At 41.5% G+C, this 23,473-nt stretch overlaps 1 protein-coding gene across 1 annotated transcript in view; it reads left to right on the top strand.

The window, feature by feature from the left end:
- The window catches only part of SORL1 (sortilin related receptor 1), a 224,599-nt gene that overhangs the window by 112,565 nt on the left and 88,561 nt on the right, over positions 1 to 23,473 (top strand). The window contains exons 15-18 of the mRNA XM_072612918.1: positions 821 to 949; positions 7,788 to 7,873; positions 14,214 to 14,386; positions 15,502 to 15,633. Coding sequence (XP_072469019.1) covers positions 821 to 949; positions 7,788 to 7,873; positions 14,214 to 14,386; positions 15,502 to 15,633 — 520 coding nt within the window. The remainder of the gene's footprint in view (positions 1 to 820; positions 950 to 7,787; positions 7,874 to 14,213; positions 14,387 to 15,501; positions 15,634 to 23,473) is intronic.

Here is a 23,473-nt window from a genome sequence, read left to right as displayed (position 1 = left end):
AGAAAAAGGTTAAATATTTTCTACCACTAAACTCAGAGATCTGAGCTCCCTTTTTTGGACAACTATTTCATTTAAGATTAGACATTCCCAACATCTTGTCTGACTTAGCATACAAGCAGAATGGAGCCAGAACCAGAGATAAGTCCAGGTGGCCACATATTCTTCTTCTATCTGTATCTAGCCTAAATTTCTGCCTTTTTTAGGCATATCTGACAGCAGCAAATCTCCTTTGCTTTTGGTTCTGTCTTTTCAGCAGCAGAGACACCTAGTTTTCTCCTTGTATTTCTAATATACACACAGGGAAACTCTGTTGAGGCAGGTTGATTTTATAAAGATAAATGAAAATTTTCTGTTAGTGTACCTTTATGGAGAAATCCTTTTTGACTTACAGAATTTTTGGACTAAAAGGGACTTTAAAGATAATCTTGTCCAGTACCCACTTCCATTTACAGATGAAGAAATGAGAGTTTGAGGGTGCTATCATATCAAAGACAGATCCATGATCTCAGCAGTCATTTAGTCTGTTAGTGGGCCAAAGTTATCTGTCTTATTTGTGGCAGTGCTAGGGACCAGAGGCCTAATGAGGCCTACAGAGGTTCATTCATTCTCATTCAGTAAGTCTGTTTTTGAGTACCCGCAGAGCTGGGGACCTGAGGCCTGTGGAGGTTAATTCATTCAGTCAGAGTATTTTTGAGTACATACCTTGTGTCCACTCAAGTGGTCTTTGTACTATAGTCATCGCTATATGAAGCAAAGGGATGGGTTTCCTAATTCCTCCACTCTTCCTGCCCCCATACTTAACCCGTTTTCTTTTTTCCAGTGATTTTGGCTTCAAGATGAGTGAAGATCTTTCATTAGAAGTTTGTGTTCCTGATCCTGAATTTGCCAGTAAACCCTTCTCCCCTCCAGTACCCTGTCCTGTTGGTTCTACTTACAGGAAGACAAGAGGGTACGTATGTGCTATGAGAGTTCTTATGGCATCATGGCAGGAGGAGCCTGGTGTTCTGTTATCATAGACAGACTTGTGTTTGGGCGAGGGGGGGTCCCCTGACCTGCCCTCGGAATGTTAGAGTTGTAAGTGATCTCAGCAGCCACTTAATTCAAGCCTTATCTGAAGAACCAACATGGCACATCCTGTCCACTTGTCATCCAGCCTTTCTTTGAAGATTTCCAATGGGTGTGTGTGTGCGCGGTGGGACTTGCTACCTTTCAAGGCAGTCCATTTTACCTTTGGGTTGTTCTAATTGTTAGGAAGTTTTTCCCCCAGATATTAAATCTGTAGTTTGTTTTTTTTTTCAACTTCTACCTATTGGCCCTGGTTCTGCCCTCTGGGGTCAAACAGAACTAGGCTAATCCCTCCTCAATCCTTCAGATACTTAAAAGATAGCTAGATGGTGCAGTGTCTAGAACTTTGGATCTGGAGTAAGGACAATCTGAGTTCAAGTCAAACCAAATCAAAGCCTGGGATACTAGCTGTGTGACCCTGGGCAAGTCACTTAACTTCTGTCTGTCTCAGTTTCTTTATCTGTAAAATAGGGATGATGATAACACCTATCTCCCAGGGTTATTGTGATGACAAAAAGAGCTTATATTTGTAAGATGTGCTGCAAACCTTAATGCATTATTTAAATACTATTTTAATAGTATTGTCTTCTCTCTCCCCCCCTCCCAAGTTTTCTCTTCTCAGCTAGATATTCCTGGTTTCTTCACTGCTGCCCTCTGCTGGATACTCTCTAAAAATCCTGATACCCTTCTTAAAGAATGATGTCCAAATCTGGATATGGTACTTTAGATGTGGCCTGGTCAGGGCAGAGTCCAGAAGGACTATTGCCTCCTTTTTCCTGGAGGCTCTGCTTCTCTTAAGGAGGCTCAAGAACCCGTAGTGACCTTCTTGGTTTTGCTATGATCATACTTGTGAGTCATCTCCTGAGTCTTTTTTGGTCAAACTACTGTCCAGCCTTGCTTCTCCCATTTTCTCCTGGGGAAGTCAGATCTTGGAATCTAGCTGTAAGATTCCACATTTACCCTTAGTGGATTCATCCCAATGCTCCAGCCTGTCAAGATCTTTTTGGCTCCTGACTATCCTTCCAGCTTTGTACTATCTGAAAACTTAATGTGCATGCTGAGTATACCTTTATCCAGGTCATGGATAAAGACAGCCTGGGGCCACGCCTCAATCCCTGGGGCAATCCACTGGGTGCTTCATTGCCAGTTGACATGAAGGCCTTAGTGAGTCCTGCGCTTTGAGCCTAGTCACTTGGCTAGTTCCAGATTGTTCATCATGCTGCCAGTATGTTCACGTTACCACCTTTCCTCTCAGAATCACATGAGAAGCTTTCTCAAATGTTAAAAAGTAGATAAAGTAGATAGGTAGCATTCTAGCTTAGTAAATGCTTTCCAAAAAGGAAAAAAGGTTTGTCTGATCTGACCTGTTCTTGAGAAAGTCAGGCTGACTTCTTATAGTTAGAACTTTCCTTCTTAGGTGCTTGCTAACCAGCTCTTTCATACTCTGGTCTAGAATTCTGCTGTTTTGTGCTCTGCACACTCCATACTTTCTTTGCCTTTTTTTCTCCCATTGGAACAATTGCCCTCCCGCACTCCAGCAATGCCTCTCCTGTTCTCTACCATCCTTCAGATATCCCACTGGCTCAGTGATCACATCTGCCAGTTCTTTTCAGTGCCTGAAGATAGAGCCCATTATCCTGCTATGATATTGTCTCTTCTTTCTTCCTCATTCCTCTTCTCCGCCCCCCCTGCCCAGGTTTTCTCTTCTTGCTTAGTTATTCCTACTTTCTTCAACTGATTCTCATATGGCACGGACTTTTGACTATTTGTTATTTTACTTAACCCTCTACTGGACACTGTTGGGTGGGGAATCAGCAGCCTTGAGGCCACATGTGACCCTCTAGGTCCTCAAGTGTAGCCCTTTGAATCCAAACTTCATGGTTTGGATTTTAATTTATTTTTTATTTTAATTATTTATTATTGTTATTATTTATTTTTATTATTATTAAGAGGATTTGTTCTGTAGAGTTTGGATTCAGTCAAAGGGCTACACTTGAGGACCTAGAGGGCTAGATGTGGCCTCAAGGCTGCAGGTTTCCTACCCCTGGTAGAACACGAGTGTTCTTTCCAAATAGTAGTGCCAGGATTTAGATTTGGTCCAACTGGGGCACATTATGGTGGGAGTATTATGAGGAAGGCTGTAGTATAGCATACTCTGACCAGGGTATAATACAGCATAGGATACGCCACCCAGATGACTTGAATTCCTCTTGGGTAGCTGGATATTCTCTTGTTCTCTCCTAATTTGTCTTGGGTGGCAACTCCTTGTGAATAATTTCTGTCATTTCCAATGCTAAGGACATTCTTGGCAGAGAAGACCGAAACAAAATAGGATCTCAGCAGCCCTGTCTTTCTTTGTTGTCATGTTGTTATCCCATTCATCCCAAAAAGTGCTTCCTCTGACCTGCCTCCTTTTCCCTGCCCATCTTAACAAAAGGGCTCCGTTTGAGGTCCTTACCCTTTCTTACCACCTCTGTTCATTCTGAGTTCCATTATTCCTGATATTATTTTACAGAACTGTGCTATGCTTTTATAGTCAACCTTCATTGCATCCCCTTGCTTCCATTTTCCATCTGTATCTTTTAAAAACATCACATTGGTTGTTGATGTGTTCGTGTTGCACACATGTTGATTTCTAGATAAATCTCTATTCATCCTCTTAGCACGTTGCCTGGCACGTAGTGTTTTTATTATTATTATGTTTACTAGCTATGAAAGTGCTTAGCATAGTGCCTGGCACATAGTAGGCACTTAATAAAGGCTTATTCTCCAGTATTCCCTCCATCATTTCCACCCCAGCACCTAGATTGTTCCTGTAAGCATGAATGAAATCTAGAATAAAATTCCCTTCTTGTTGATTCCTCTAGTTCTTAAAGGCTGAAATCATCATTAAGGAAATTAAGGCTCTTTGCTTTCAACTTTGGTCCCAAGCTTCCGTTCCCTTTTCCTAGGCTTCTGAACATACCTCCTTTTTGCCTTAAGACTAGTGTGCTCTTCACTTTATGAATTGTCCTCCAAAGAGCTGTAACTGTATTCTTATCTTTAATTATGATACTATCACTAATAATTCCTTCCATTTTTAGAGCTTTTATTTTTGAAGTGTATTCTTATCTTTTGTTATTTGCTCTTACAATGACCCTGTAGATTATGGGAGATAAACAGGATTCTCCTCACAGAACAGATAGTAAATCTGAGTCCTATACAGAAGCAGCAGCCAGCCCAAGAGAGCCCGGCAGCCATGGAACCTGAAAAGCCCCGTTTCTGAATTCATTATCTGCCTGGTTCTTTTTCTGTTTACTTTGAAAGAAGCCAAATTAGTGGTCTTTCTCATTACCCTTCCCATTAGTTCTCTACTCAGGGACAAATAAAGATGGGCCCCTTACAGTCATCCGGCTGAATTTCTAGTTTTTCTTGGTAATGTCTTCCTTAGTAATGTAAAGTTAAAGAGATGATAGCCCTTTGGGGAGCCCTGTAGAATGTATGTTTCTTTGTCTGTATCAGGGATTCTTAGCCTTTCTTCTGTCACGGATCTCTTTGACAACTTGGTGAAATCTATAGACTCCTCAGAATCAATATTCTTTAAATAATTGAAGAAATACCAACTTTCAGATAGAGGTTATTGAAAATGTCTTTTTTTCATTCAAGGTCACAGACAAACCTCTCCCCCCAATTGGAGTTAAGGACTTCTGCTCTTACAGTCACATTGCCCATGTGTCTTAATGGCCTGAGTGACTACATTCTCCACTATGAAATAGTGCTTTAAGTTTGCTAAGCGTTTTACAAAGATTATCTCATTTTAGCCTCATAGCCACCCTGGAGATAGGTGCTTTTATATTTATTTTACAGATGATAAAACTGAGGAAGATAGATGTTAAGTGACTTTCCCAGAGTCACATAGCTAGTAAGTATCTGAGGTCAGATCTGAGTTCAGGTCTTTCTGACTCTAGGGCCAGTGCTCTATCCACTGAACCAACTAAGACAGTGAAAGGGAAGGAATATAGTTTTTGTCTTTCTGCCACGCTTCTCCATTTATTCCCATTCTCTGCCACTGGGTTGTATTCTTAGGAAGAGCTTAGTCTTTGTTAGGATGTGGTAGCACAAAAAGCTGGATCCATTTGTATTGGTTACTGACATGTTGCTTCCTTCAGCTGCACCAGGGGCAGTACCACATCCCATCCTTAGCGAACTTAATCTTGCTTTACTTCTGTGAAGAGCTTCTGCAGAGCTAGCTTGGCAAAACTGGGCTAAAGTATAAAATACTTAGCCTCCTTATTGCCTTATCAGCTAAACTAAATGGACATAATGATGAAACTTCTTATCTTGGCATTCATGGCTTTCAGAAGCCTGACTCTTCTTCAGAGATAGACTGGTAAATTTTTAACAACTGGATGACTGGTGGAAAAAATGTACTCGTGACAGACTTTTACATTTAATCTTCATTTTTAACATTTTCTCTATCTTTTATTAAATCTAGGCAGTCAACAAAATAAGTCAAGCCCTGATTTGTAGCACTTGCTGATTTACCAGGTACAAATGCTCTTAATGAAAATTTAACAGTTGGCTTTTTGTGAGTTGATACAAGATGGCTACAGCACACAGCTCTTCTTAGCTTATATTCCTATTGCCTATATCCTGAGGCAGCTAGATGGTGCAGTGGACAGAATGCCAGGCTTGAAGTCAGGAAAACTCATCTTCCTGAGTTCAAATCCATCCTCAGACGCTTAGTAGCTATGTGACCCTAGGCAAGTCACTTAACTCTCATCTGTAAAATGAGCTGGAGAAGGAAATGGCAAACCACTCCAGTATCTTTGCTAAGAAAACCCCAAATGGGGTCACAGAGTCAGACATAACTGAACAATGACAACAAATCTATTCCAAGCAAACTGGTACTATTCACTAAACTCTATTTTTGTCTTTCCTTTAGGCTCATCTGTAACACCTGTATTTTTAACATGTGTAGTAAGAATACTGGAAAATCAGGGCTTTGCAGGGCTTAGATTTAAGAGTTGCCACCCTGATTCACCTAAATGTGGTATCATAGTCGCAGAATCTAGAGTTCAAAGGGAACTTCAGGATTGTCTTATTCCATCTCTGGAGACACTAGAGTCTTTCTCTTTGCACAAACCTTCTCAGAACCATGGTATGGACTCCTCCCCACCCCTACCCTCCATTCAGATCCCTTCTTTTTTTTTTTTTTTTTTTTTAATTAATTTTTTTATTTTTTTTAATGTTTAACAATCACTGCCATACAATTGCAATTTTATCCCTCCCCACCCACCCCCCACTACCTCCCTCCCTCCCCACGACTGCATACAATTCTGTATAGATTTCTGTCAAGGCCTAGTTCATGTGCTACCTCCTCCACGAAACTTTTTTTGATTTTCCTCTAGCTAGAAATAATCAAGCATCTTCAGATTTGCCACAATATGTTGACTAGTCTTCGTCTTAGCACTTCATCATTTTCTAGCCTATCCTTTTTTCTGTTGGTAATCATGTTGTGTCCTTACTGTTAGATCATAAACTCCTTGAGGGTAAGCCCTATGTCTCTCTTAATATCTGTATTTTGACTGTGTAGCATGGTGTGTGGAACTTTAGCAGGCATAGAAGAACTATTTTTTGAAACATGTTAGATTAGATTTCTGAATCTCCGTAGACACATGTGGTAGACTTGTTCTGTGTGACTTCAGGAAGCAAAACTGTTGGGGCCAATTGGTGAAAGGTTGTAAGTACCAAAATTTGAATATTACATAGGACAGACAAATGAAAGCTGCCCAAGTGGAAAGGGTTGCCTCCAGAATAGGAGCTCCTTCTCAGCTGGATTTATGGAAGTGGAGGCTAAATGACCATCTACAGGGCATAGTAGAGATGGGACTCATTCAAAGCTTGGGAGATTGGAGTAGAAGGTACCAAAGGTCCCTTTAAACTCCTGAGTTCTGTGACTGTGAGAACATGTTCAGGGCAGCCAGAGTGGCAACTCTGAGTCTAAGCCCTTCACAGCCCTGGTTTTCCAGCGTTTGTGGGGATGTTCTTTTTGTTCAGAATGCCAGTGTTCCAGGTGAGCCTGAATCCAGCCCTCGGAAGCTGTAGGTGCCATCTTGTTCTTAGGTGATAAGGATGGTGAGGAGCTTTGAGTACATACCCAGTGAAGAGTGGTAGAACAGCAGATGTTTAGCCTGGAGGAAAAAGAACCCACAAGGAGACGTGATAGCTGTCAGTTTGACTCATTCTTCTTGGCCCCTCTTGGGAAGAACCAGGAGCAATGGGAGGAAGCTGTAGGTGGGCAAACTTAGGCTGGTTATGGAGAAAAGCTTCTGAACACTCAGAACTATTCCCTAGTTGAATGGGCTGCCTTGGAAACCAATGGATCTCACCTCACCAAGCACCACTAGTGTGACTTAGAATTGATGACTTAAAGAGATCTTTTCCAACTGACTGGATAATATTTAAAGAATTTGGTTCAAGTGATAATTTCCCACTTGGCACCATCAGACAGTGAGCCAAAAGACAGTCTCCAGGAGTACTGTTCAGGCTTATCCAATCTGCCCATGAGCTTGAATCAGAACGTAGAGGAATTTTTTTGCTACTTTTATGCAGAAAAGTATTGCATGGAATCTATTTGGAAGAAGGGTAAAGGTGCCCTCATACCTTTTGGAATGATTGTTTTGGTGGTATTATTTATTGATTTGCATTTTTTCTTCATTTTCCTCTTGTAATGTGAGTAGATACCGGAAGATTTCTGGAGACACTTGTAGTGGTGGAGATGTTGAAGCCCGCTTGGAGGGAGAATTAGTTCCCTGTCCTCTGGCTGGTAAGAAACACGTAATTTCACATTATCTTCCTCCTCAACCATGTTTTCTTCCTTGTCTTGGCATCGTGCAAGCACAGGTGTAGAGACCTAGCTGACGATAGGACACTGCCCTCAAACTGAAATGGAACTGGTCCATGCAGGCTACAAGGTGACTTAGAAAACCAGAAATTAACATCGTCTATACTGCAGAGATAAGTAGATGGCTCAGTGGATAGGGGTGCTGGACCTGGAATCAGGAAGATCTGAATTCAGATCTATCCTTAGACACATATTAGCTGTGTGACCTTGGGCAAGTCACTTAACCTCTGTTTACCTTAATCCATTGGAGAAGGGAATGACAAACCGTTCCAGTATCTTTGCTAAGAAAACTCCATGGACATTATGGTCCATGGGATCATGAAGAATCAAGCCCAAATGAATAACTACAATAGTATTGTATTAGATTTTTATTTATTTTGTTCAGCATTTCCCATTACACCTTAATCTGGTTACAGAGAGCCAGAGACTGCTCACAACTGTGAATTTCTCACTTCTGTAGCAGAGGAAAGGCCTTTTAGTGGACCCAGTAAAACGTGGTCACTTTCTTACCTGACAGCCACATCTAAACCTGTGGGTGCCCTGAAGTCATGATAGGACTAGGACTGATGGCCAGCATGTGGTTTAAGGTTGAAGGATGCCAATGCTACAGGGTAAAGTTTGACCAGGATGTGTTCTCCCATCATTGTTAAATACTACTAGGGGAGAGGAAATGTAAGTAACTAGGTACACGCAAGGTCTGGATAATGTACTAGTAGTGGTAGTGGCAGTGGTGATAGAAGTAGGGATAGTAGGGGTAGTAGTAGTGGGTGGTGGTGGTAGTGGTAGTAATAGTGAGAGCAGCAATGCCAATGATTGTGGTGGTGCTGGTGGTAGTGGTGATAATAGTAGTAGTAGTAGTGGTGGTAGTAGCAGTAGTAGCAGCAGCAGCTGGCATTTATATGATGCTTTGAGGTTTGCAAAGCATGTTTATCTTTACATGTTATCTTTTTGATCTTTACAACAACCCTATGAAGTAGACACTGTTATTATCACCCCCAATTTACAGATGAGGAAATTGAGGCTGGCAGAGGTCTTGTGACTTACCCAGGGTCCCCTAGCTAATAAGTGTCTGAACCAGGATTTTCCTGACTCCAACATTCTGTCTATTGTGCCACCCAGCTACCTATGTGTTTGTATCCCCAGGGCTTAGCAGAGTGCCTGGCACATAGTATTTGATAAATGCATGCTGACTGACTGTAAGTTGAAGGGGTTGGATAAGCTGATCTCCAAGGTCCCTTCCAGCTTCTCCGTCTGTGCTGTGGGTTCCTTAGGCCTGAGGCCACTTGGCATAGGCATTGGATCAGCAAGCCAGATGGCAGAGATAAGTAGCATTCCTTCAGTTTTAGATCTATACCATGCGTGCTGATTGCAGAAAACTCTGTGGAAAGGCAGCATGTTTCAAAGGGGAGGTATGCCTAAAGCATTTTCCAGGTTGATTTCAGGACACTGTTTATTGATGCATATACAGCATAGACTTGAAGCTGTGGTAACTTTAAAAAGATTTTAATCTTCTGACCTCTTTTCTTTCTTGTCCCTGCTTCCTGGTCTCATTCATTTGCAACCTTTCTTTGATTTTTTCCAAGGCCTTGATGAAGAGGCATGATTTTTTTCCATTAGGGAATGATGCTGTCTTCTGGAACAGTGACAGGGACTAGATGAGTCACAGAAGCAGCCTGCCTCTGCATAGAGGGGTAGTGACAGCCTGTTATTGGCCTGCTGGCTACCAGCTTGCATGGATGTTGTTCATGTGAAACTCATTGGTACTTTAATTTCATCTTCCATCATTAGCAGCACAATTAACACACAGTTACACTGGAGACTCATAAAGATTACATTTTCGGCAGACTACAAAAAATGAGCAGATGATACGTGTTCACCTTACCCCTCCCCCACTCACTTCATCCATAAGAGCCGTTATTAATGATAGCTTAGGTAGGGTTTAATGATTTTGCTTAAGAAGCTAGAACATATATTTTAGCAAAAAATACGTCTGGAAGTAATTCTTCAGGAGAAAAAGAATCCAGTTTATTTAAAGCAGTCTGAAGGGCCAAGGACCCTTCCCTCTAATCACTAGGAGCCTAGAGCTATTAACATTTTTGTATGTTATGGATGCCTCTGGCATTCTAGTGTTGTCTGTGGACGCTTTCTCAGAATAACATTTTTCAGTGCATTAATATGTGGGATTATAATGGAAACCAATTCTATTGAAATAGTCTTTTTTTTTTACTTAAAAAAAAAACCCAACCACAAACAAGTTCGTGGACCCCATGTTAAGAACTTTTATGTAGAAGACAGGATAAGAAGTAGAATGGTGGGTTTTCTTTATGACCAAGACCATCTTTTAAATGTAAAAGAATTCCAAGTCTGTTAGGTAAAGTTGTAACATTAAACAGGCATGTGACTTCCTGGAATTGGTGGAAAACACCTGCTCCTTTGCAAAGATGAGACAAGTTAGGTTCCTTGATGGGATTGCAAATATCTGATCTCTCCTTATGATTAGTGTCAGAGGAAATATACGTGACAGTCATGATGTGGGGCTTTGTACAATCAATAGCGGGACGTTACTGTTCTGCTCCATTTTGTGGTTTCTCACAGCACCTGGAAGTCCACTCTCTGCTTCACCACCAAGGCAGACAGTCCTGGGCTTAGGCAGTTTGGAGGCATTCGGTTATTAGAAGCAAACCAGCAGAATGAGGTTTGCATTTATTGGTGTGATAAGAAAGTGGAATCTCACTGAGGAGAATGAATTCATGCTGTAAATTTTGAATATAATTTCAGTGGGAAGCTAACCCCTGACTATTAGGGCAGTTAGAGTTTTTAATTTCCTTTGCCTTCTTGATAGATCATCTAGTGTTTTCTCTTCTTAGGAAAGACCAAGACTTCCAACAGGAAGCTCTGTTTGAAAACCAGAAAGGTTGAGCTGTTACAGTATACAGCATAGTGTGAGGATTTTAAGACCCTTTATAAATAAAAAGGAAAGAAAAAACATGAACTGGAGCCTTGATTGTTTCCAGTGCTGGTGTCTACCATCTTGAGACATTTGGTTGTTTAAAAAAATAATTCTAACAACCATTTATTTTCTCCCTCCCACTTTCTTTTCTCTTACTGATTGAATGACAACAAAAAAGAAAAGTCTTATAACCGTTATTCATAGTCAAGCAGAACAAATTCCTACATTGGCCATGTCCAAAAATGTACACCTCATTCTGCATTTAAATCCATTACTTTTCTGGCAGGAGATGGGTGTCCTGCTTTACTTTGGTCCTGTAGGATTGTGGTTTATCGTTGCATTGATCAGAGTTCTTAAGTTTTTCAAAGCTGTTTTATAAATTGTTCTCCTGATTCTGCTCACTCCTTGCTGTATCAGTTCATACAGGTCTTCTCAGCTTTCTCTGACACTGTCCATTTGACCATTCTTATGCCATGCTGGTATATACCATCATTTGTTTAGCCATTCTCTAATAGGAGAGCATACCGTTGCTTTTATTCCTGCAAAAATTGCTGCCATAAGTATTTTTGTACGTGAGTCCTTTTCCTCTTTGATCTCTCTGGGGATACATGACGACTTTTCACGTAGGATTTGCTCTTGTGTGAACTGTCGGTGCTGCAGCAAGAGGATCCATGTTTGAGCACGGCCTCATGAAGTTACAGATTGTCAGAACTATCCCTTTGCAAATGTGTGAAACTTTTCTACAGTGTGAGAAGAATCTGAAGTTTTTGCAAGTTAACTCTTTTTCATGTGAGGACTCACTCAATCGTAGGAGACTCACAAGTTGAGAATCCAGTCTCGTTTTGATCAGCATTGAGCAAGCATTGACTGGAGAGGACAGAGTTCATGTTAACACAAGAGATGAGATGGCAACAAACAGCAGCTTTTGGTGTGGGCAGCTCATTAGCCTTTCTACCCACATCAAAGCTTCATTCCACTGGTGTATTTCAGAAGAGACAGTGCTAGCCCTCATCATTCTGGAAGGGCAGATTGTCTCAGTTCTAAAGGGGATAGGAGAGGCATATAAGCTGTCACCATGACAAAATGGAAAGACCTCTTCAGTCAGAAGACTTGGATTCAAATTCTATCTCTGATACTTATCTGTGTGACCTTAGACAAGTCTCTTACCCTACATGGGTTCCAGTTTCCTCATCATAAAGATGAGGGGATTGGGTAAGATCAGTGGCTCTTAACCTGAAACCCTAAGAGGATAGATTTCAGGCAGTCTGTTTTCTCAGTAATTTGATTACTGTATTTCAGTAGAATTAGTTTCCTTTTGTAATCCTATGTATTTTTATTTTATGCACTTAAAAAATATTATCCTTAGGGGTCCATAGGATTCACTGGACTGCCAAAGGGATCCTTAATGCAAAAGTAGGTGAAGAGCCTCTGGCCTAGGGTGTGCCTGAGGTCCCTTCTTGCTTCTGTCTGTTAGGTGAAGCAGCACAGATTCAGGAACTTAGTTTTCTCAGCTGTTTGCCCTTCTGTGTGTCTGTCTAGTGAAGGGGGTTCTTAACCTTTGTGATGTCATGGGGCTCTTTGGCAGCCCATGGACCCCTCCTCAGAATAATGTTTTTAAATGATGTCTAAAGTAAGGTAACCAATTATACTGAAAAACTAATATTTAGGTAGAAATATTTATAAAAGCTATATACATATTCACATATACATGTATGCACAGATATGTATAAAATACACGCATGTGGGATGTGTATATATACACACAAACATAGAAATATATGTGTGCTACACTACGTATATACACACACACACACACAATGCAAACACATGTATGTATACTTAGAATTTCACATTACGATTTCTTGAAGGGGAGTTCAGAAACTTTAAGAATACATAGATAGAGATATCTGTATACACACATACATATATTTATACACACACATAAGTGTGTACGTATATTTATATATGTCATATATGTATATGTAAAGTTCCTGGATACCCCACCCCACCTGTCCAAGAATCCCTGACTTCCTGACCTGGGGTGTCTTTTCTCTCAGGTAGGCAGTCATTAGTGTTGCTGGTTAGTGTGTGTAGACTTCTCTCAAAGTGTCTCACCTCTGGCTGCTTCAGTGGTTAAGGGTGATGATTCTGGGCTTCTAGAGCCTTCAGGGTAAAGCGGAAGGGGACTTCTTACGTCCTGAACCTCTTTCTGCTGTCAGTTTAAGACTGAGAAGTTTCAGATCCTCAAGACCACAGAGGAAGAAGACACAAACAGCAGCATGCTCTGATACGTAGCTGGGTAGGAAGGGTGGAGACAGAGGGCACTTTCTTGTTTGGTAGAGATTAATAGAATCTTAAAGCTGAAAGGGACCTTTCAGAAGTACCATTAGTACTGAAAGTTCACATCCATTTAACATTTTACAGTTCTTTTAGGGGAATATGCATTTATGTAGCACCTACTATGGGCCAGGCACTGTGCTAGAGCTTTACAAATAAAAACTTGTTTGATACAACAACCCTGTGAGGTATATGCTATTATTATCCTTATTTTACAGTTGAGGAAACTGAAGCAACAAAGGTTAAGTAACTTAACTTGCCCAGGATTACTCACCTAGTAAGTGTCTGAGGTCACACTTGAACTCAGGACTTTCTGATTCGAGGTCTAGCACCCTATCCACTATGCCACCAGCTGTCTACTTTTATGAAAAAGGGCTTTCCAGAGAGTGTAAGCTTCTTGAAGACAGGCACTGTTTCTTTTGTCTCTGTGTCCTCAGAGCCTTGCATGATGCCTGACACAGAATAGGTGCTTTCGTAAGCTTGTTCACTCACTTGTTTGATTGATTATTCCTGCATTGGGACAGGTTGGGTAAGTATTGTGATGTTATTCTCGTTTTACAAATAAAAAAACTTGAAGCCAAAAGACTTTCCTGAGGTAGCAGTGGTACTGGAGTCAGGAAGCCTGAATTTGAATCGCTTCCTCAGTCACTTAGTCACTGTGCAATCCTTGGCAAATCACTTTCTTTCTCTCTTAGAGTTTTTATTTTTTCACCTTTTAAATGGGGAGGGGCGGGGGATAACACCCACCTTATAGAGTTGTTGTGAGGAGCAAATGAATAAGAAATAAGAAGTCGTGTGAATCTTGAAGTGACATAAATGTGAGCCTTTGTTGGTTCAACAAAATTCTGACACCCTCTTCTCCATTCCCTCTTTCTTATCCCTAGTTAAGTAAACTGAGATTTCCTGGTACTTCCTCCCTTCCCCTCCCCAGCTTTGCGGACTGAGATGTTCTTGTATTTTTGTCTCTTTGCACAGAGGAAAATGAGTTTATTCTGTATGCTATGAGGAAATCCATCTACCGTTATGACCTGTCTTCTGGGGCCATCGAGCAGTTGCCTGTCACAGGGCTGCGGGCAGCTGTGGCTTTGGACTTTGACTATGAACATAACTGCTTGTACTGGTCTGACTTGGCCTTGGACATCATCCAGGTGAGCTGATTGTACACCTGAATGGAGAGCTTGTGCTTGGCTACTAAAGGTCAGCTTAAGCTTTAACTTACACATCTGATGAGCCTTGTTCAGTGACATCCTGAGAAATGGTCAGGTGTTTCCAGGGTTTGGGAGGGGTAGCCTACTTGAGACCATTCCATGATATATCATGATTCCCCCCATATTCATATATCAAGATCAGAATCTGTCTTGTGGCCTTACCTGTGGTGAAGTTCCTCATGTGCTTTCCTCGGTCTTGGGGGGTGAGGGGCATACTTGGTTACTCTGGGGTCCTAAGGTAGGGAATACACATGCTTTTACTCCCTGTTGTCTCTTCCCTTCCATGCTAGACTATCAACTGTTGGGGCACAGGCCAAAACACAGAAAGGAAATAAACAAGTCTCTGAACTGTCTAAATAAATGTTGATATACCAAAGTTCATATATGTATAAGTAATGCTAGCCCCTCATTCAGAACCTATTTATTCTTACTTGAGACACAGTTCTAATATGTTTGCTTATTTGGTTCCCCAGCACAGAGCATATTGGTAGCAACATATCAGAAAATTCCAACTAGAAAGAAATGTATAAAGAAGAGCAAGAAGTGGTAAAGTCACAGTAAGGAATAAAATAGAAAAGTTAAAAAAAAAATAGCAAACCCAAGAACTTGTTAATAGCTCAGATTAGAGTAATGAGTCAGCAGCTCTGCTTGCTTCAGGAGAACTGGAGAGGGATCACTGTATGATTGCCAGACTCTAAACGGTGCTCAGGATGGTGAGTTGGAGTCTCCAGTCCTTCAGAGAACTGTGACTTCGTTAGTTGTGGGTTCTTTCCTCCCCCAAAATAGACTATGACCCCTCTAATGCTCATTAGCTGGTGTTTGTGGTTGAGTCATCAGAAGGAAGCTCATTTCTTTCTTGTATTCTGTTTAAGAAGGCAGGGAAATATAGAGCATATTTTTTATTTTTTAAGATTTCCATCAAAATTACGACAAATTGGGGGTGAGGTGTCACTTTAAAGGGATTAAACTTCAGTTAACCTGGTAATCCACTTATATAGATTGCTGAGCTACTTGGGACATAAACATCTAAAACTTTGTTTTCCCCCCCTCTTTAGCGTCTCTGTTTGAATGGGAGCTCTGGGCAAGAAGTGATCATCAATTCTGGCCTGGAAACAGTGGAAGCTTTAGCTTTTGAGCCTCTTAGCCAGCTGCTTTACTGGGTGGATGCTGGGCTGAAAAAAATCGAGGTATGTTTGCTCCTGTTTTCATTTAGTATTGAAAAGGTTCTACTCTGACATTTTTTTTCTTTTATTTAGCTTTTAACATTCATTTTCACAAAATTTTGGGTTACAAATTTTCTCCCCTTTTCTCCCCTCCCCCCCCAAACGCCAAGCATTCTAATTGCGCCTATGACCAATCTGCTCTCTCTTCTATCATCCCTCTCTGCCCTTGTCTCTGTCTTCTCTTTTGTCCTGTAGGGCCAGATAGCTTTCTATACCCCTTTACCTGTATTTCTTATTTCCTAGTGGTAAGAACATTACAGTTGATCCTAACACTTTGAGTTCCAACTTCTTTAGCTCCCTCCCTCTCCACCCCTTCCCTTTGGAAGGCAAGCAATTCAATATAGGCCAAATCTGTGTAGTTTTGCAAATGACTTCCATAATAGTTGTGTTGTATAGGACTAACTATATTTCCCTCCATCCTATCCTGTCCCCCATTACTTCTATTCTCTTTTGATCCTATCCCTCCCCATGAGTGTTGACCTCAAATTGCACTCTCCTCCCCATGCCCTCCCTTCTATCATCCCCCCCCACTCTGCTTATCCCCTTATCCTCCACTTTCCTGTATTGTAAGATAGGTTTTCATACCAAAATGAGTAGGCATTTTATTCTTTCCTTTAGTGGAATGTGGTGAGAGTAGACTTCATGTTTTTCTCTCACCTCCCCTCTTTATCCCTCCACTAATGAGTCTTTTGCTTGCCTCTTTTATGAGAGATAATTTGCCCCATTCAATTCTCCCTTTCTCCTCCCAATATCTTTCTCTCTCACTGCTTGATTTCATTTTTTTTTAAGATATGATCCCATCCTCTTCAATTCACTCTGTGCACTCTGTCTCTATGTGTGTGTGCGTGTGTGCATGTGTGTGTGTGTAATCCCCCCCAGTACCCAGATACTGAAATGTTTCAAGAGTTACAAATATTGTCTTTCCATGTAGGAATGTAAACAGTTCAACTTTATTAAGTCCCTTATGACTTCTCTTTGCTGTTCACCTTTTCATGGTTCTCTTCATTCTTGTGTTTGGAAGTCAAATTTTCTTTTCAGCTCTGGTCTTTTCATCAAGAATGCTTGAAAATCCTCTATTTCATTGAAAGACCAATTTTTCCCCTGAAGTATTATACTCAGTTTTGCTGGGTAGGTGATTCTTGGTTTTAGTCCTAGTTCCTTTGACTTCTGGAATATCCTATTCCATGCCCTTTGATCCCTAATGTAGAAGCTGCTAGATCTTGTGTTATCCTGATTGTATTTCCACAATACTTGAATTGTTTCTTTCTAGCTGCTTGCAATATTTTCTCTTTCACCTGGGAGTTCTGGAATTTGGCCACAATGTTCCTAGGAGTTTCTCTTTTTGGATCTCTTTCAGGCAGTGTTCTGTGGATTCCTTGAATATTTATTTTGCTCTCTGGTTCTAGAATCTCAGGGCAGTTTTCATTGATAATTTCATGAAAGATGATGTCTAGGCTCTTCTTTTGATCATGGCTTTCAGGTAGTCCCATAATTTTTAAATTGTCTCTCCTGGATCTATTTTCAAGGTCAGTTGTTTTTCCAATGAGATATTTCACATTATCTTCCATTTTTCCATTCCTCTGGCTTTGTTCTGTGATTTCTTGCTTTCTCATAAAGTCCTTAGCCTCCATCTGTGCCATTCTAATTTTGAAAGAACTATTTTCTTCAGTGAGCTTTTGAATCTCCTTTTCCATTTGGCTAATTCTGCTTTTGAAAGCATTCTTCTCCTCATTGGCTTTTTGAACCTCTTTTGCCAATTGAGTTAGGCTAGTTTTCAAGGTGTTATTTTCTTCAACATTTTTTTGGGTCTCCTTTAGCAGGGAGCTGATTTGCTGTTCATGCTTTGACTTCATGTCTCTCATTTCTCTTCCCAGCTTTTCCTCCACCTCTCTAACTTGATTTTCAAAATTCTTTTTGAGCTCTTCCATGGCCTGAGCCCATTGAGTGGGCTGGGACACAGAATCCTTGATTTCTGTGTCTTTGCCTGATGGTAAGCATTGTTCTTCCTCATCAGAAAGGAAGGGAGGAAATGCCTGTTCACCAAGAAAGTAACCTTCTATAGTCTTATTTCTTTTCCCTTTTCTGGGCATTTTCCCAGCCAGTGACTTGACCTCTGAATATTTTGCTCACACCCACCTCACCTCCTGATCCTCCCAGCCAGAGTTTGGGGTCTGAGATTCAAATGCTGCTTCCAGCCTCAGGGCTTTGGGCGGGGGCAGGGCTGCTATTCAGTGTGAGATTAAATTCAGATGCTCAGGTGAGGGCAGGGCTGCCTCTCAGGCTCAGTTCCCTCAGGGAGTTTATGCACAGACCTTCAACAATGGATCCAGGCTCCTGCCTGCTTGGGGAGCCCTGGTCTGCCGCTGCCCCTCAGCTTCTGTCTCCCGAGGGGGCCTGAGCCATGGGGGCACCCCACTCCCCCCTCGACCCGCCAAGGGGACTCTCTCACCGACCCCCGTCACCTGTGGGTGGAGGTACTTGTGCGGCCGCTGGAGATCCCGTCCCTGAAGCCCGCTCGGATCTGTTCCTCTTGGTGCTGCGGCCACGGCAGGGCTGTACTCAGCTCCCAGTCCCGGCGCCCAGTCCGCAGCACGAAGGACCTTTTACTAGAGGTTTGCAGGTCTCTCCAGAACAGAAATCTCCCTCGCTCCAATGTTCTGTGGCCTCTGGGTGCAGAATTCGCCGTGAGTTACTTCTTCGTAGTTGTTCTATGGGTTGTGGGTTTGGAGCTATGTGTATGTGCGTCTTTCTACTACGCCATCTTGGCTCCGCCCCCCAAAAGGTTCTACTCTGATAGAGATCATGATACCCATGATACAAAGCATAGGGATAGCATGGGATTGAAGTCTCAGCATTAAGTTCTGTAAACACCTGTCATGAAGACAGCATATGTGCTGGGCTTTGGGGGAGACAGCAGTTCACATAGCACTTTTAAGTTTGTGAAAGGCTTCACAAATATTATCTCATTTGATCTTCACATGAGGTAACTTAGGCTAAGTGACTTATTCAGAATCACACAGCTAGGAAGTGTCTGAAGCAGAATTTGAACTCTGATCTTCCTCATTCCAAGCCCAATGCTATACCCACTATACTACCTAGTTGCCTAGGTGTTCAGTTTAGATAAGTGTGGGTCCTTGATCTTATAAAATGTAGTGTGATTGAGGAATAAGACACAAGTGCAGATAATTGTAAGACACAGGAACATGTAATAGTTACGTTAGAGAGGTAGAAAGTGCTCTTTGAGGTTCAGGGGTGGAAAGTCCAATTATTGAATTGGTAGTGATGGTGGTTCTGAGAAGTGAGAGAAGGCTTCGTGGATGAGGGGACGTATGAGTTGCATTAAGCAGGCAGGTAACAAGCATCGAAGTGCTTACTATGTGCCAGGCATTATGGGAAGTTCTGGAGATACAAATATAAGCACAAAAACAGTCCTGCCGTCAACGAGCTTATACTCTAAAGAGAAAAGACTCTGTCTCTGTCTGTGGGAGCTGAAAGGCACTGGAGAGTGGGAGAAGAAATTCTCATATGGGAGAATGGAGGGATATCCAGAGAAAAAAGAAACATGACTGGTGGGGGAATGAAGCAGGGCTGCCTTGGCCTGATCACCAGAATGGAAGTCCTGAGCTCTTAGAAGACTCATCAGTGAGAGAAGTGTGTAGGAATGTTGAAGCCATAACACCAGAGTGAGAAGGCCTCAGGGGATGAAGGGCCAGGATTTGAAGGCTGCCGAGCTGGGTTATCATGGTAAATTCCAAAAGACTCAACTACAGGAAGAAGGGGAATGAAACGTGGTCCACCTACCTGTAAGTAGGAATTAGACAGATGGAGGGAAGAGGGGGAAGGAGGTTCCAGACTTTGGGATCATAAGTAAAGGGAGGGATATGCTGTGTTGGAAGAAATAAAGGAGGGGAGAAACAGATGTAGTATAGTGGATAGAAGGCAGGCCTTGCAGCACAGAGGGTCAGGAATCAAATCCTGCCTTTGATTCATACAGGCTGGGAGACTCTAGTCAGTTAGTTAGAATTTATTAAGTGTGTACTGTGTCAGATGCTGTGACAAACCCTGCATCTACAAAAGAAAGGCAGAAAATGGGTCCTGCTTTCAATGAGGTCAGTCTTACGGGGGAGACAACATGCAAGCAATTCATGATAAACTGAGAATAATCAAAGGGAAAGGTTTCTTGTGGAAGCCAGGAAAACCAGGGCAGAGATGAGAGAGATCCAGGCATGGGGGAAGGCCATAGCAAACACTTGGAATTAGGAAATGGACTGTCATATTCAAGGAACAGCATGGAGGCCAGTGTCTCACCGGATTGAAGAGTACATGGTAGGGAACAAGGCGTAAGGAAGACTAAACAGGTAGGGAAGAAGCAGGGCTATGGGGATGTTTATAAACCACAGAGAGGCTTTGATATTTGATACCTCAGGCAGTAGGGAACTACTGAAAATTGATGAACTGAGCAAGGGATGTGTGACATGATCATTCTTGAGCTTCAGGAAGATGGGTTTGACAGGAGAGGAAGATGAACTGGAGTGGGGAGAGACTTGAAGCAGGCAGACCCATTCACAGCTGTTGCAGTAGTCTAGGCCGGAGATGAGGACTATCTGCAGCAATGTAGTGGCAGTGCCAGAGGAGAGAAGGGGTGTTGAGGGAGAGCTTATGAAGGTAGAAGTGAGAAGGCTTGGTGATTGGCCATGGAGAAACGAGGGCCAGTGGGCAGCAGAGGATGATGCCAAGGTTGTAGGCCTGGGTGACTGGGAGGATGGTGGTACAAGGTACCCTGACAGTAATTCAGAAGTGAGAAAGAAGGGGGCATTTTGGGGGAAAGATAATGAGTTCAGTTTTGGACATACTGAGCTTTAGATGTCTATGAGATATCTAGTCTTAGAGGCAGGCAGGTAGCTCAGTGGATAGTGTTAGACCTGAGTCCAAGTCCCTTTTTGGACTCTTCCTGTCCGTGTGATCCTGGGCAAGTCATTTAACCTCTGTCTCTTTTTCTTTAACTGTGAAATAGGAATAAAAAATGCACCTGTCTCACAGGGCTGTTATATGAGAATCAAATGAGATATTTAAAGCAGCACATAGTAGGTGCTTAATCATGCTTATTCCCTCCCCCCTCCCCCTTCTCCCTAGTTCTTGATATTTAATAAGCAGTTAGAAATGCAAGACTAGAAGTCAGGAGAGAGGTTACTACTGGACAAATAAATCTGAGAATCATCTTCATATTGATGCTAGTTGCATCCATGGGAGCTGATGAAATCACTAAATGAACTCGTATGTTGGAAAAAGAGACGAGAATCTGGGACACAGCATTGTAGGATACTCATAGTTAATGATCGGCATCATTGATGGTCCAGCAGAGGTCATTGAGAAGGGTCAGTCAGACAAGTAGAAGGAGAACTAGGTGAGAGCTGTGTCATGAAAATCTAGGGAGAAGAGGGAATGTCAACGTCAGAGGCAACAGAGAAAGATGAAGATTGGGGAAAATGACCTAGGAGAAACCCTCGGTGCTTCCAGCACCTCCTTGAAACTAGGATGTGCAGGTCGCATTGGTACCTGTAGTGGTAAATTCCTCACTCAGGAACTTACTTCCCAGTGAAATCACAGGTCTGGTCTCAGAAGTACCAAAATATAGAAGTCAGGGACTGTATTATAATGTACCTTTGTGTCCTAGCACCCAGCCCAGGCCTTTGCATTTAGGAGGACATTAATATCTCTTGAATGGAATTGAGTTAAAAATATCTAATAATAATTTTAAGCATATACTAGTTAATTTGTCTTTGTGCAGTAGCAGCCTAGGACAGTGCCAGGTGGCCAGAGGACAACAGAAAAAGACAACTTGTGGAAAATGTACAAAGCAGACAGTTGTAATGGATATAATGAAAAGTGATTATTATACAGTGATACCTCATGTATCAGGAATTCAGCTATCTGATCCTATCATTAGTTCAGAAATGTTAAGAACCTAGCACAGAAGTCTAGCCAAAATAAAGTCCTAAAACCCAGAAATTTAACTCACAGAAGAGCCCCTCAGGTCTTTGTTCATAGCTCATTTGCTTTTAATTAACATTCAGTTCTAACACTCCGAGTTATCTGGCTTCCTAACCCAAAGCTGATCAGCAAGGACAGCTGTGAAGGAAAAAGGATATTGACATCCCTGAGAAGGAATAGTGGACAAACTGATAAGACTAAGACATAAAACCTTAAGAAACAATATATTCTTAAATTTGTGGTAGAGGCTAGAAATTCTACATAGTCATATTTGGTTTAATTCAGTTCAGTAAACAAGAATACTGATAAAATGAGCCAACATGAGGGCAAAGCTCCTGTGCTCTTGAAAGATATGAAATGTAGGACAGATACTACTGTGGGGCTGGAAAAAAGCAACTATTTTTATTTTTTACTTATTTAATTTTTAAATTTAATAATATTTTCTATTTTTATTTACTAGTATTTCATTTTTTTGAATTACATGTAAAGACAGTTTTCAACATTCATTTTTTTCAAAGATTTTGAGTTCCAAGTTTTTCTCCCTCCCTGCTCCCATGTTGTTTTACTGATTTTTTTAAAAAGAGAAGAACGTGGAATCATTAAAGTGTAGGCTAGAGAGCTTAACTTTTGTTCCTAGAGAAGACCTAGAATATATTTTTATTGAAATGTGTTATGAATGGTGGTAATCACATCAACCAACCTTCATCAAGAGTAGGTCATGCCAGACAAACCTCATTTCCTTTTTTGACAAGGTTGTTAGATTAGTAGATAGGAAGAGAAATGCTATACATGTGATTAACTTAGATTTCAGAGAAGTATTTCAGAATGTTCCCTGATGTCTTTGTGAACAAGAAGGAGATAGGGACTAGATGACATTACAGCTGGGTAGGTTGACCTAGTTAGTTTAAATGCTGAAATTTAAAGCACATTTGGTGTCAGCTTGCAGCAATTTTTCTGAGAGAGTATCCCAGTTATCTGTTCTTGGCCCTATTCTGTTTCACATTATTACCAACCATTTGGATGAAGCATGGTTATCCTTACCCTATCTCCAAAATGGAGGCCACTAGAAGAAACTCGATGGTGGGAGCTGGCATGGTGGAGGGATATTCTGGTGTCCATGTCCCATTTGCCAATGACACAAAGGTTGGAGGGAGATCTAACATCTTGGAAGGTAGATTAAGGATCCATAAAGTTCTTGACTGCTAAAATAATGAACCAAAACCAAGATTAAATTTAATATGGATAAACATAAAGTCCTACATTTGAGTTTAAAAAAATACTACATGGGGAAAGTGAGACAAAAATTCCCGTAGAAAAAAATATTGATGTCTTCGGCTGCTGGAAGCCCAAATCAAGTTAACAGGCATTTATTAAGCTCTTAGCATGTTCCAGGCAAAGTGCTGGGAAGCAAAAACAGTCAAGAAGAAACTCCTCAAGTGATGTACATTCTAAAGGGGAAAAGACCACACATAGGGAGGGAGGGTAGATGTCTTATGGCACCCCAAGAAAATTACTATAATTTTGGACCACAGAGTCAGAGCAAGGCAAGTGATATTCTTACAGATGATATTATGGTCTTGTTAGTCCATATTTGAGGTCTGCATGGTGATAGAACTAGAGACCATGAAGTGGATCTGTTGGAGCCAACTGAGCATTTTTAGCCTCTAGGAAGGAGAAGAGAAAATTGGGGCTGGGTGATCAGGATGAAGTTTCTAAGTACAGTTCTTATAAGTCTGTCTTATAGAAGAGGATTTAAGCTTGTTCTGCTGGGCCCCCGAAGGCAAAACTGGGACTAATTCCTGAAGATTGCCGA

Source organism: Notamacropus eugenii, chromosome 5 (assembly GCF_028372415.1).
Source record: "Notamacropus eugenii isolate mMacEug1 chromosome 5, mMacEug1.pri_v2, whole genome shotgun sequence".
Taxonomy (NCBI): Eukaryota; Metazoa; Chordata; class Mammalia; order Diprotodontia; family Macropodidae; genus Notamacropus; species Notamacropus eugenii.
Note: the sequence above shows the minus strand (reverse complement) of the source record. Positions and strands in the feature narration are given on the sequence as shown.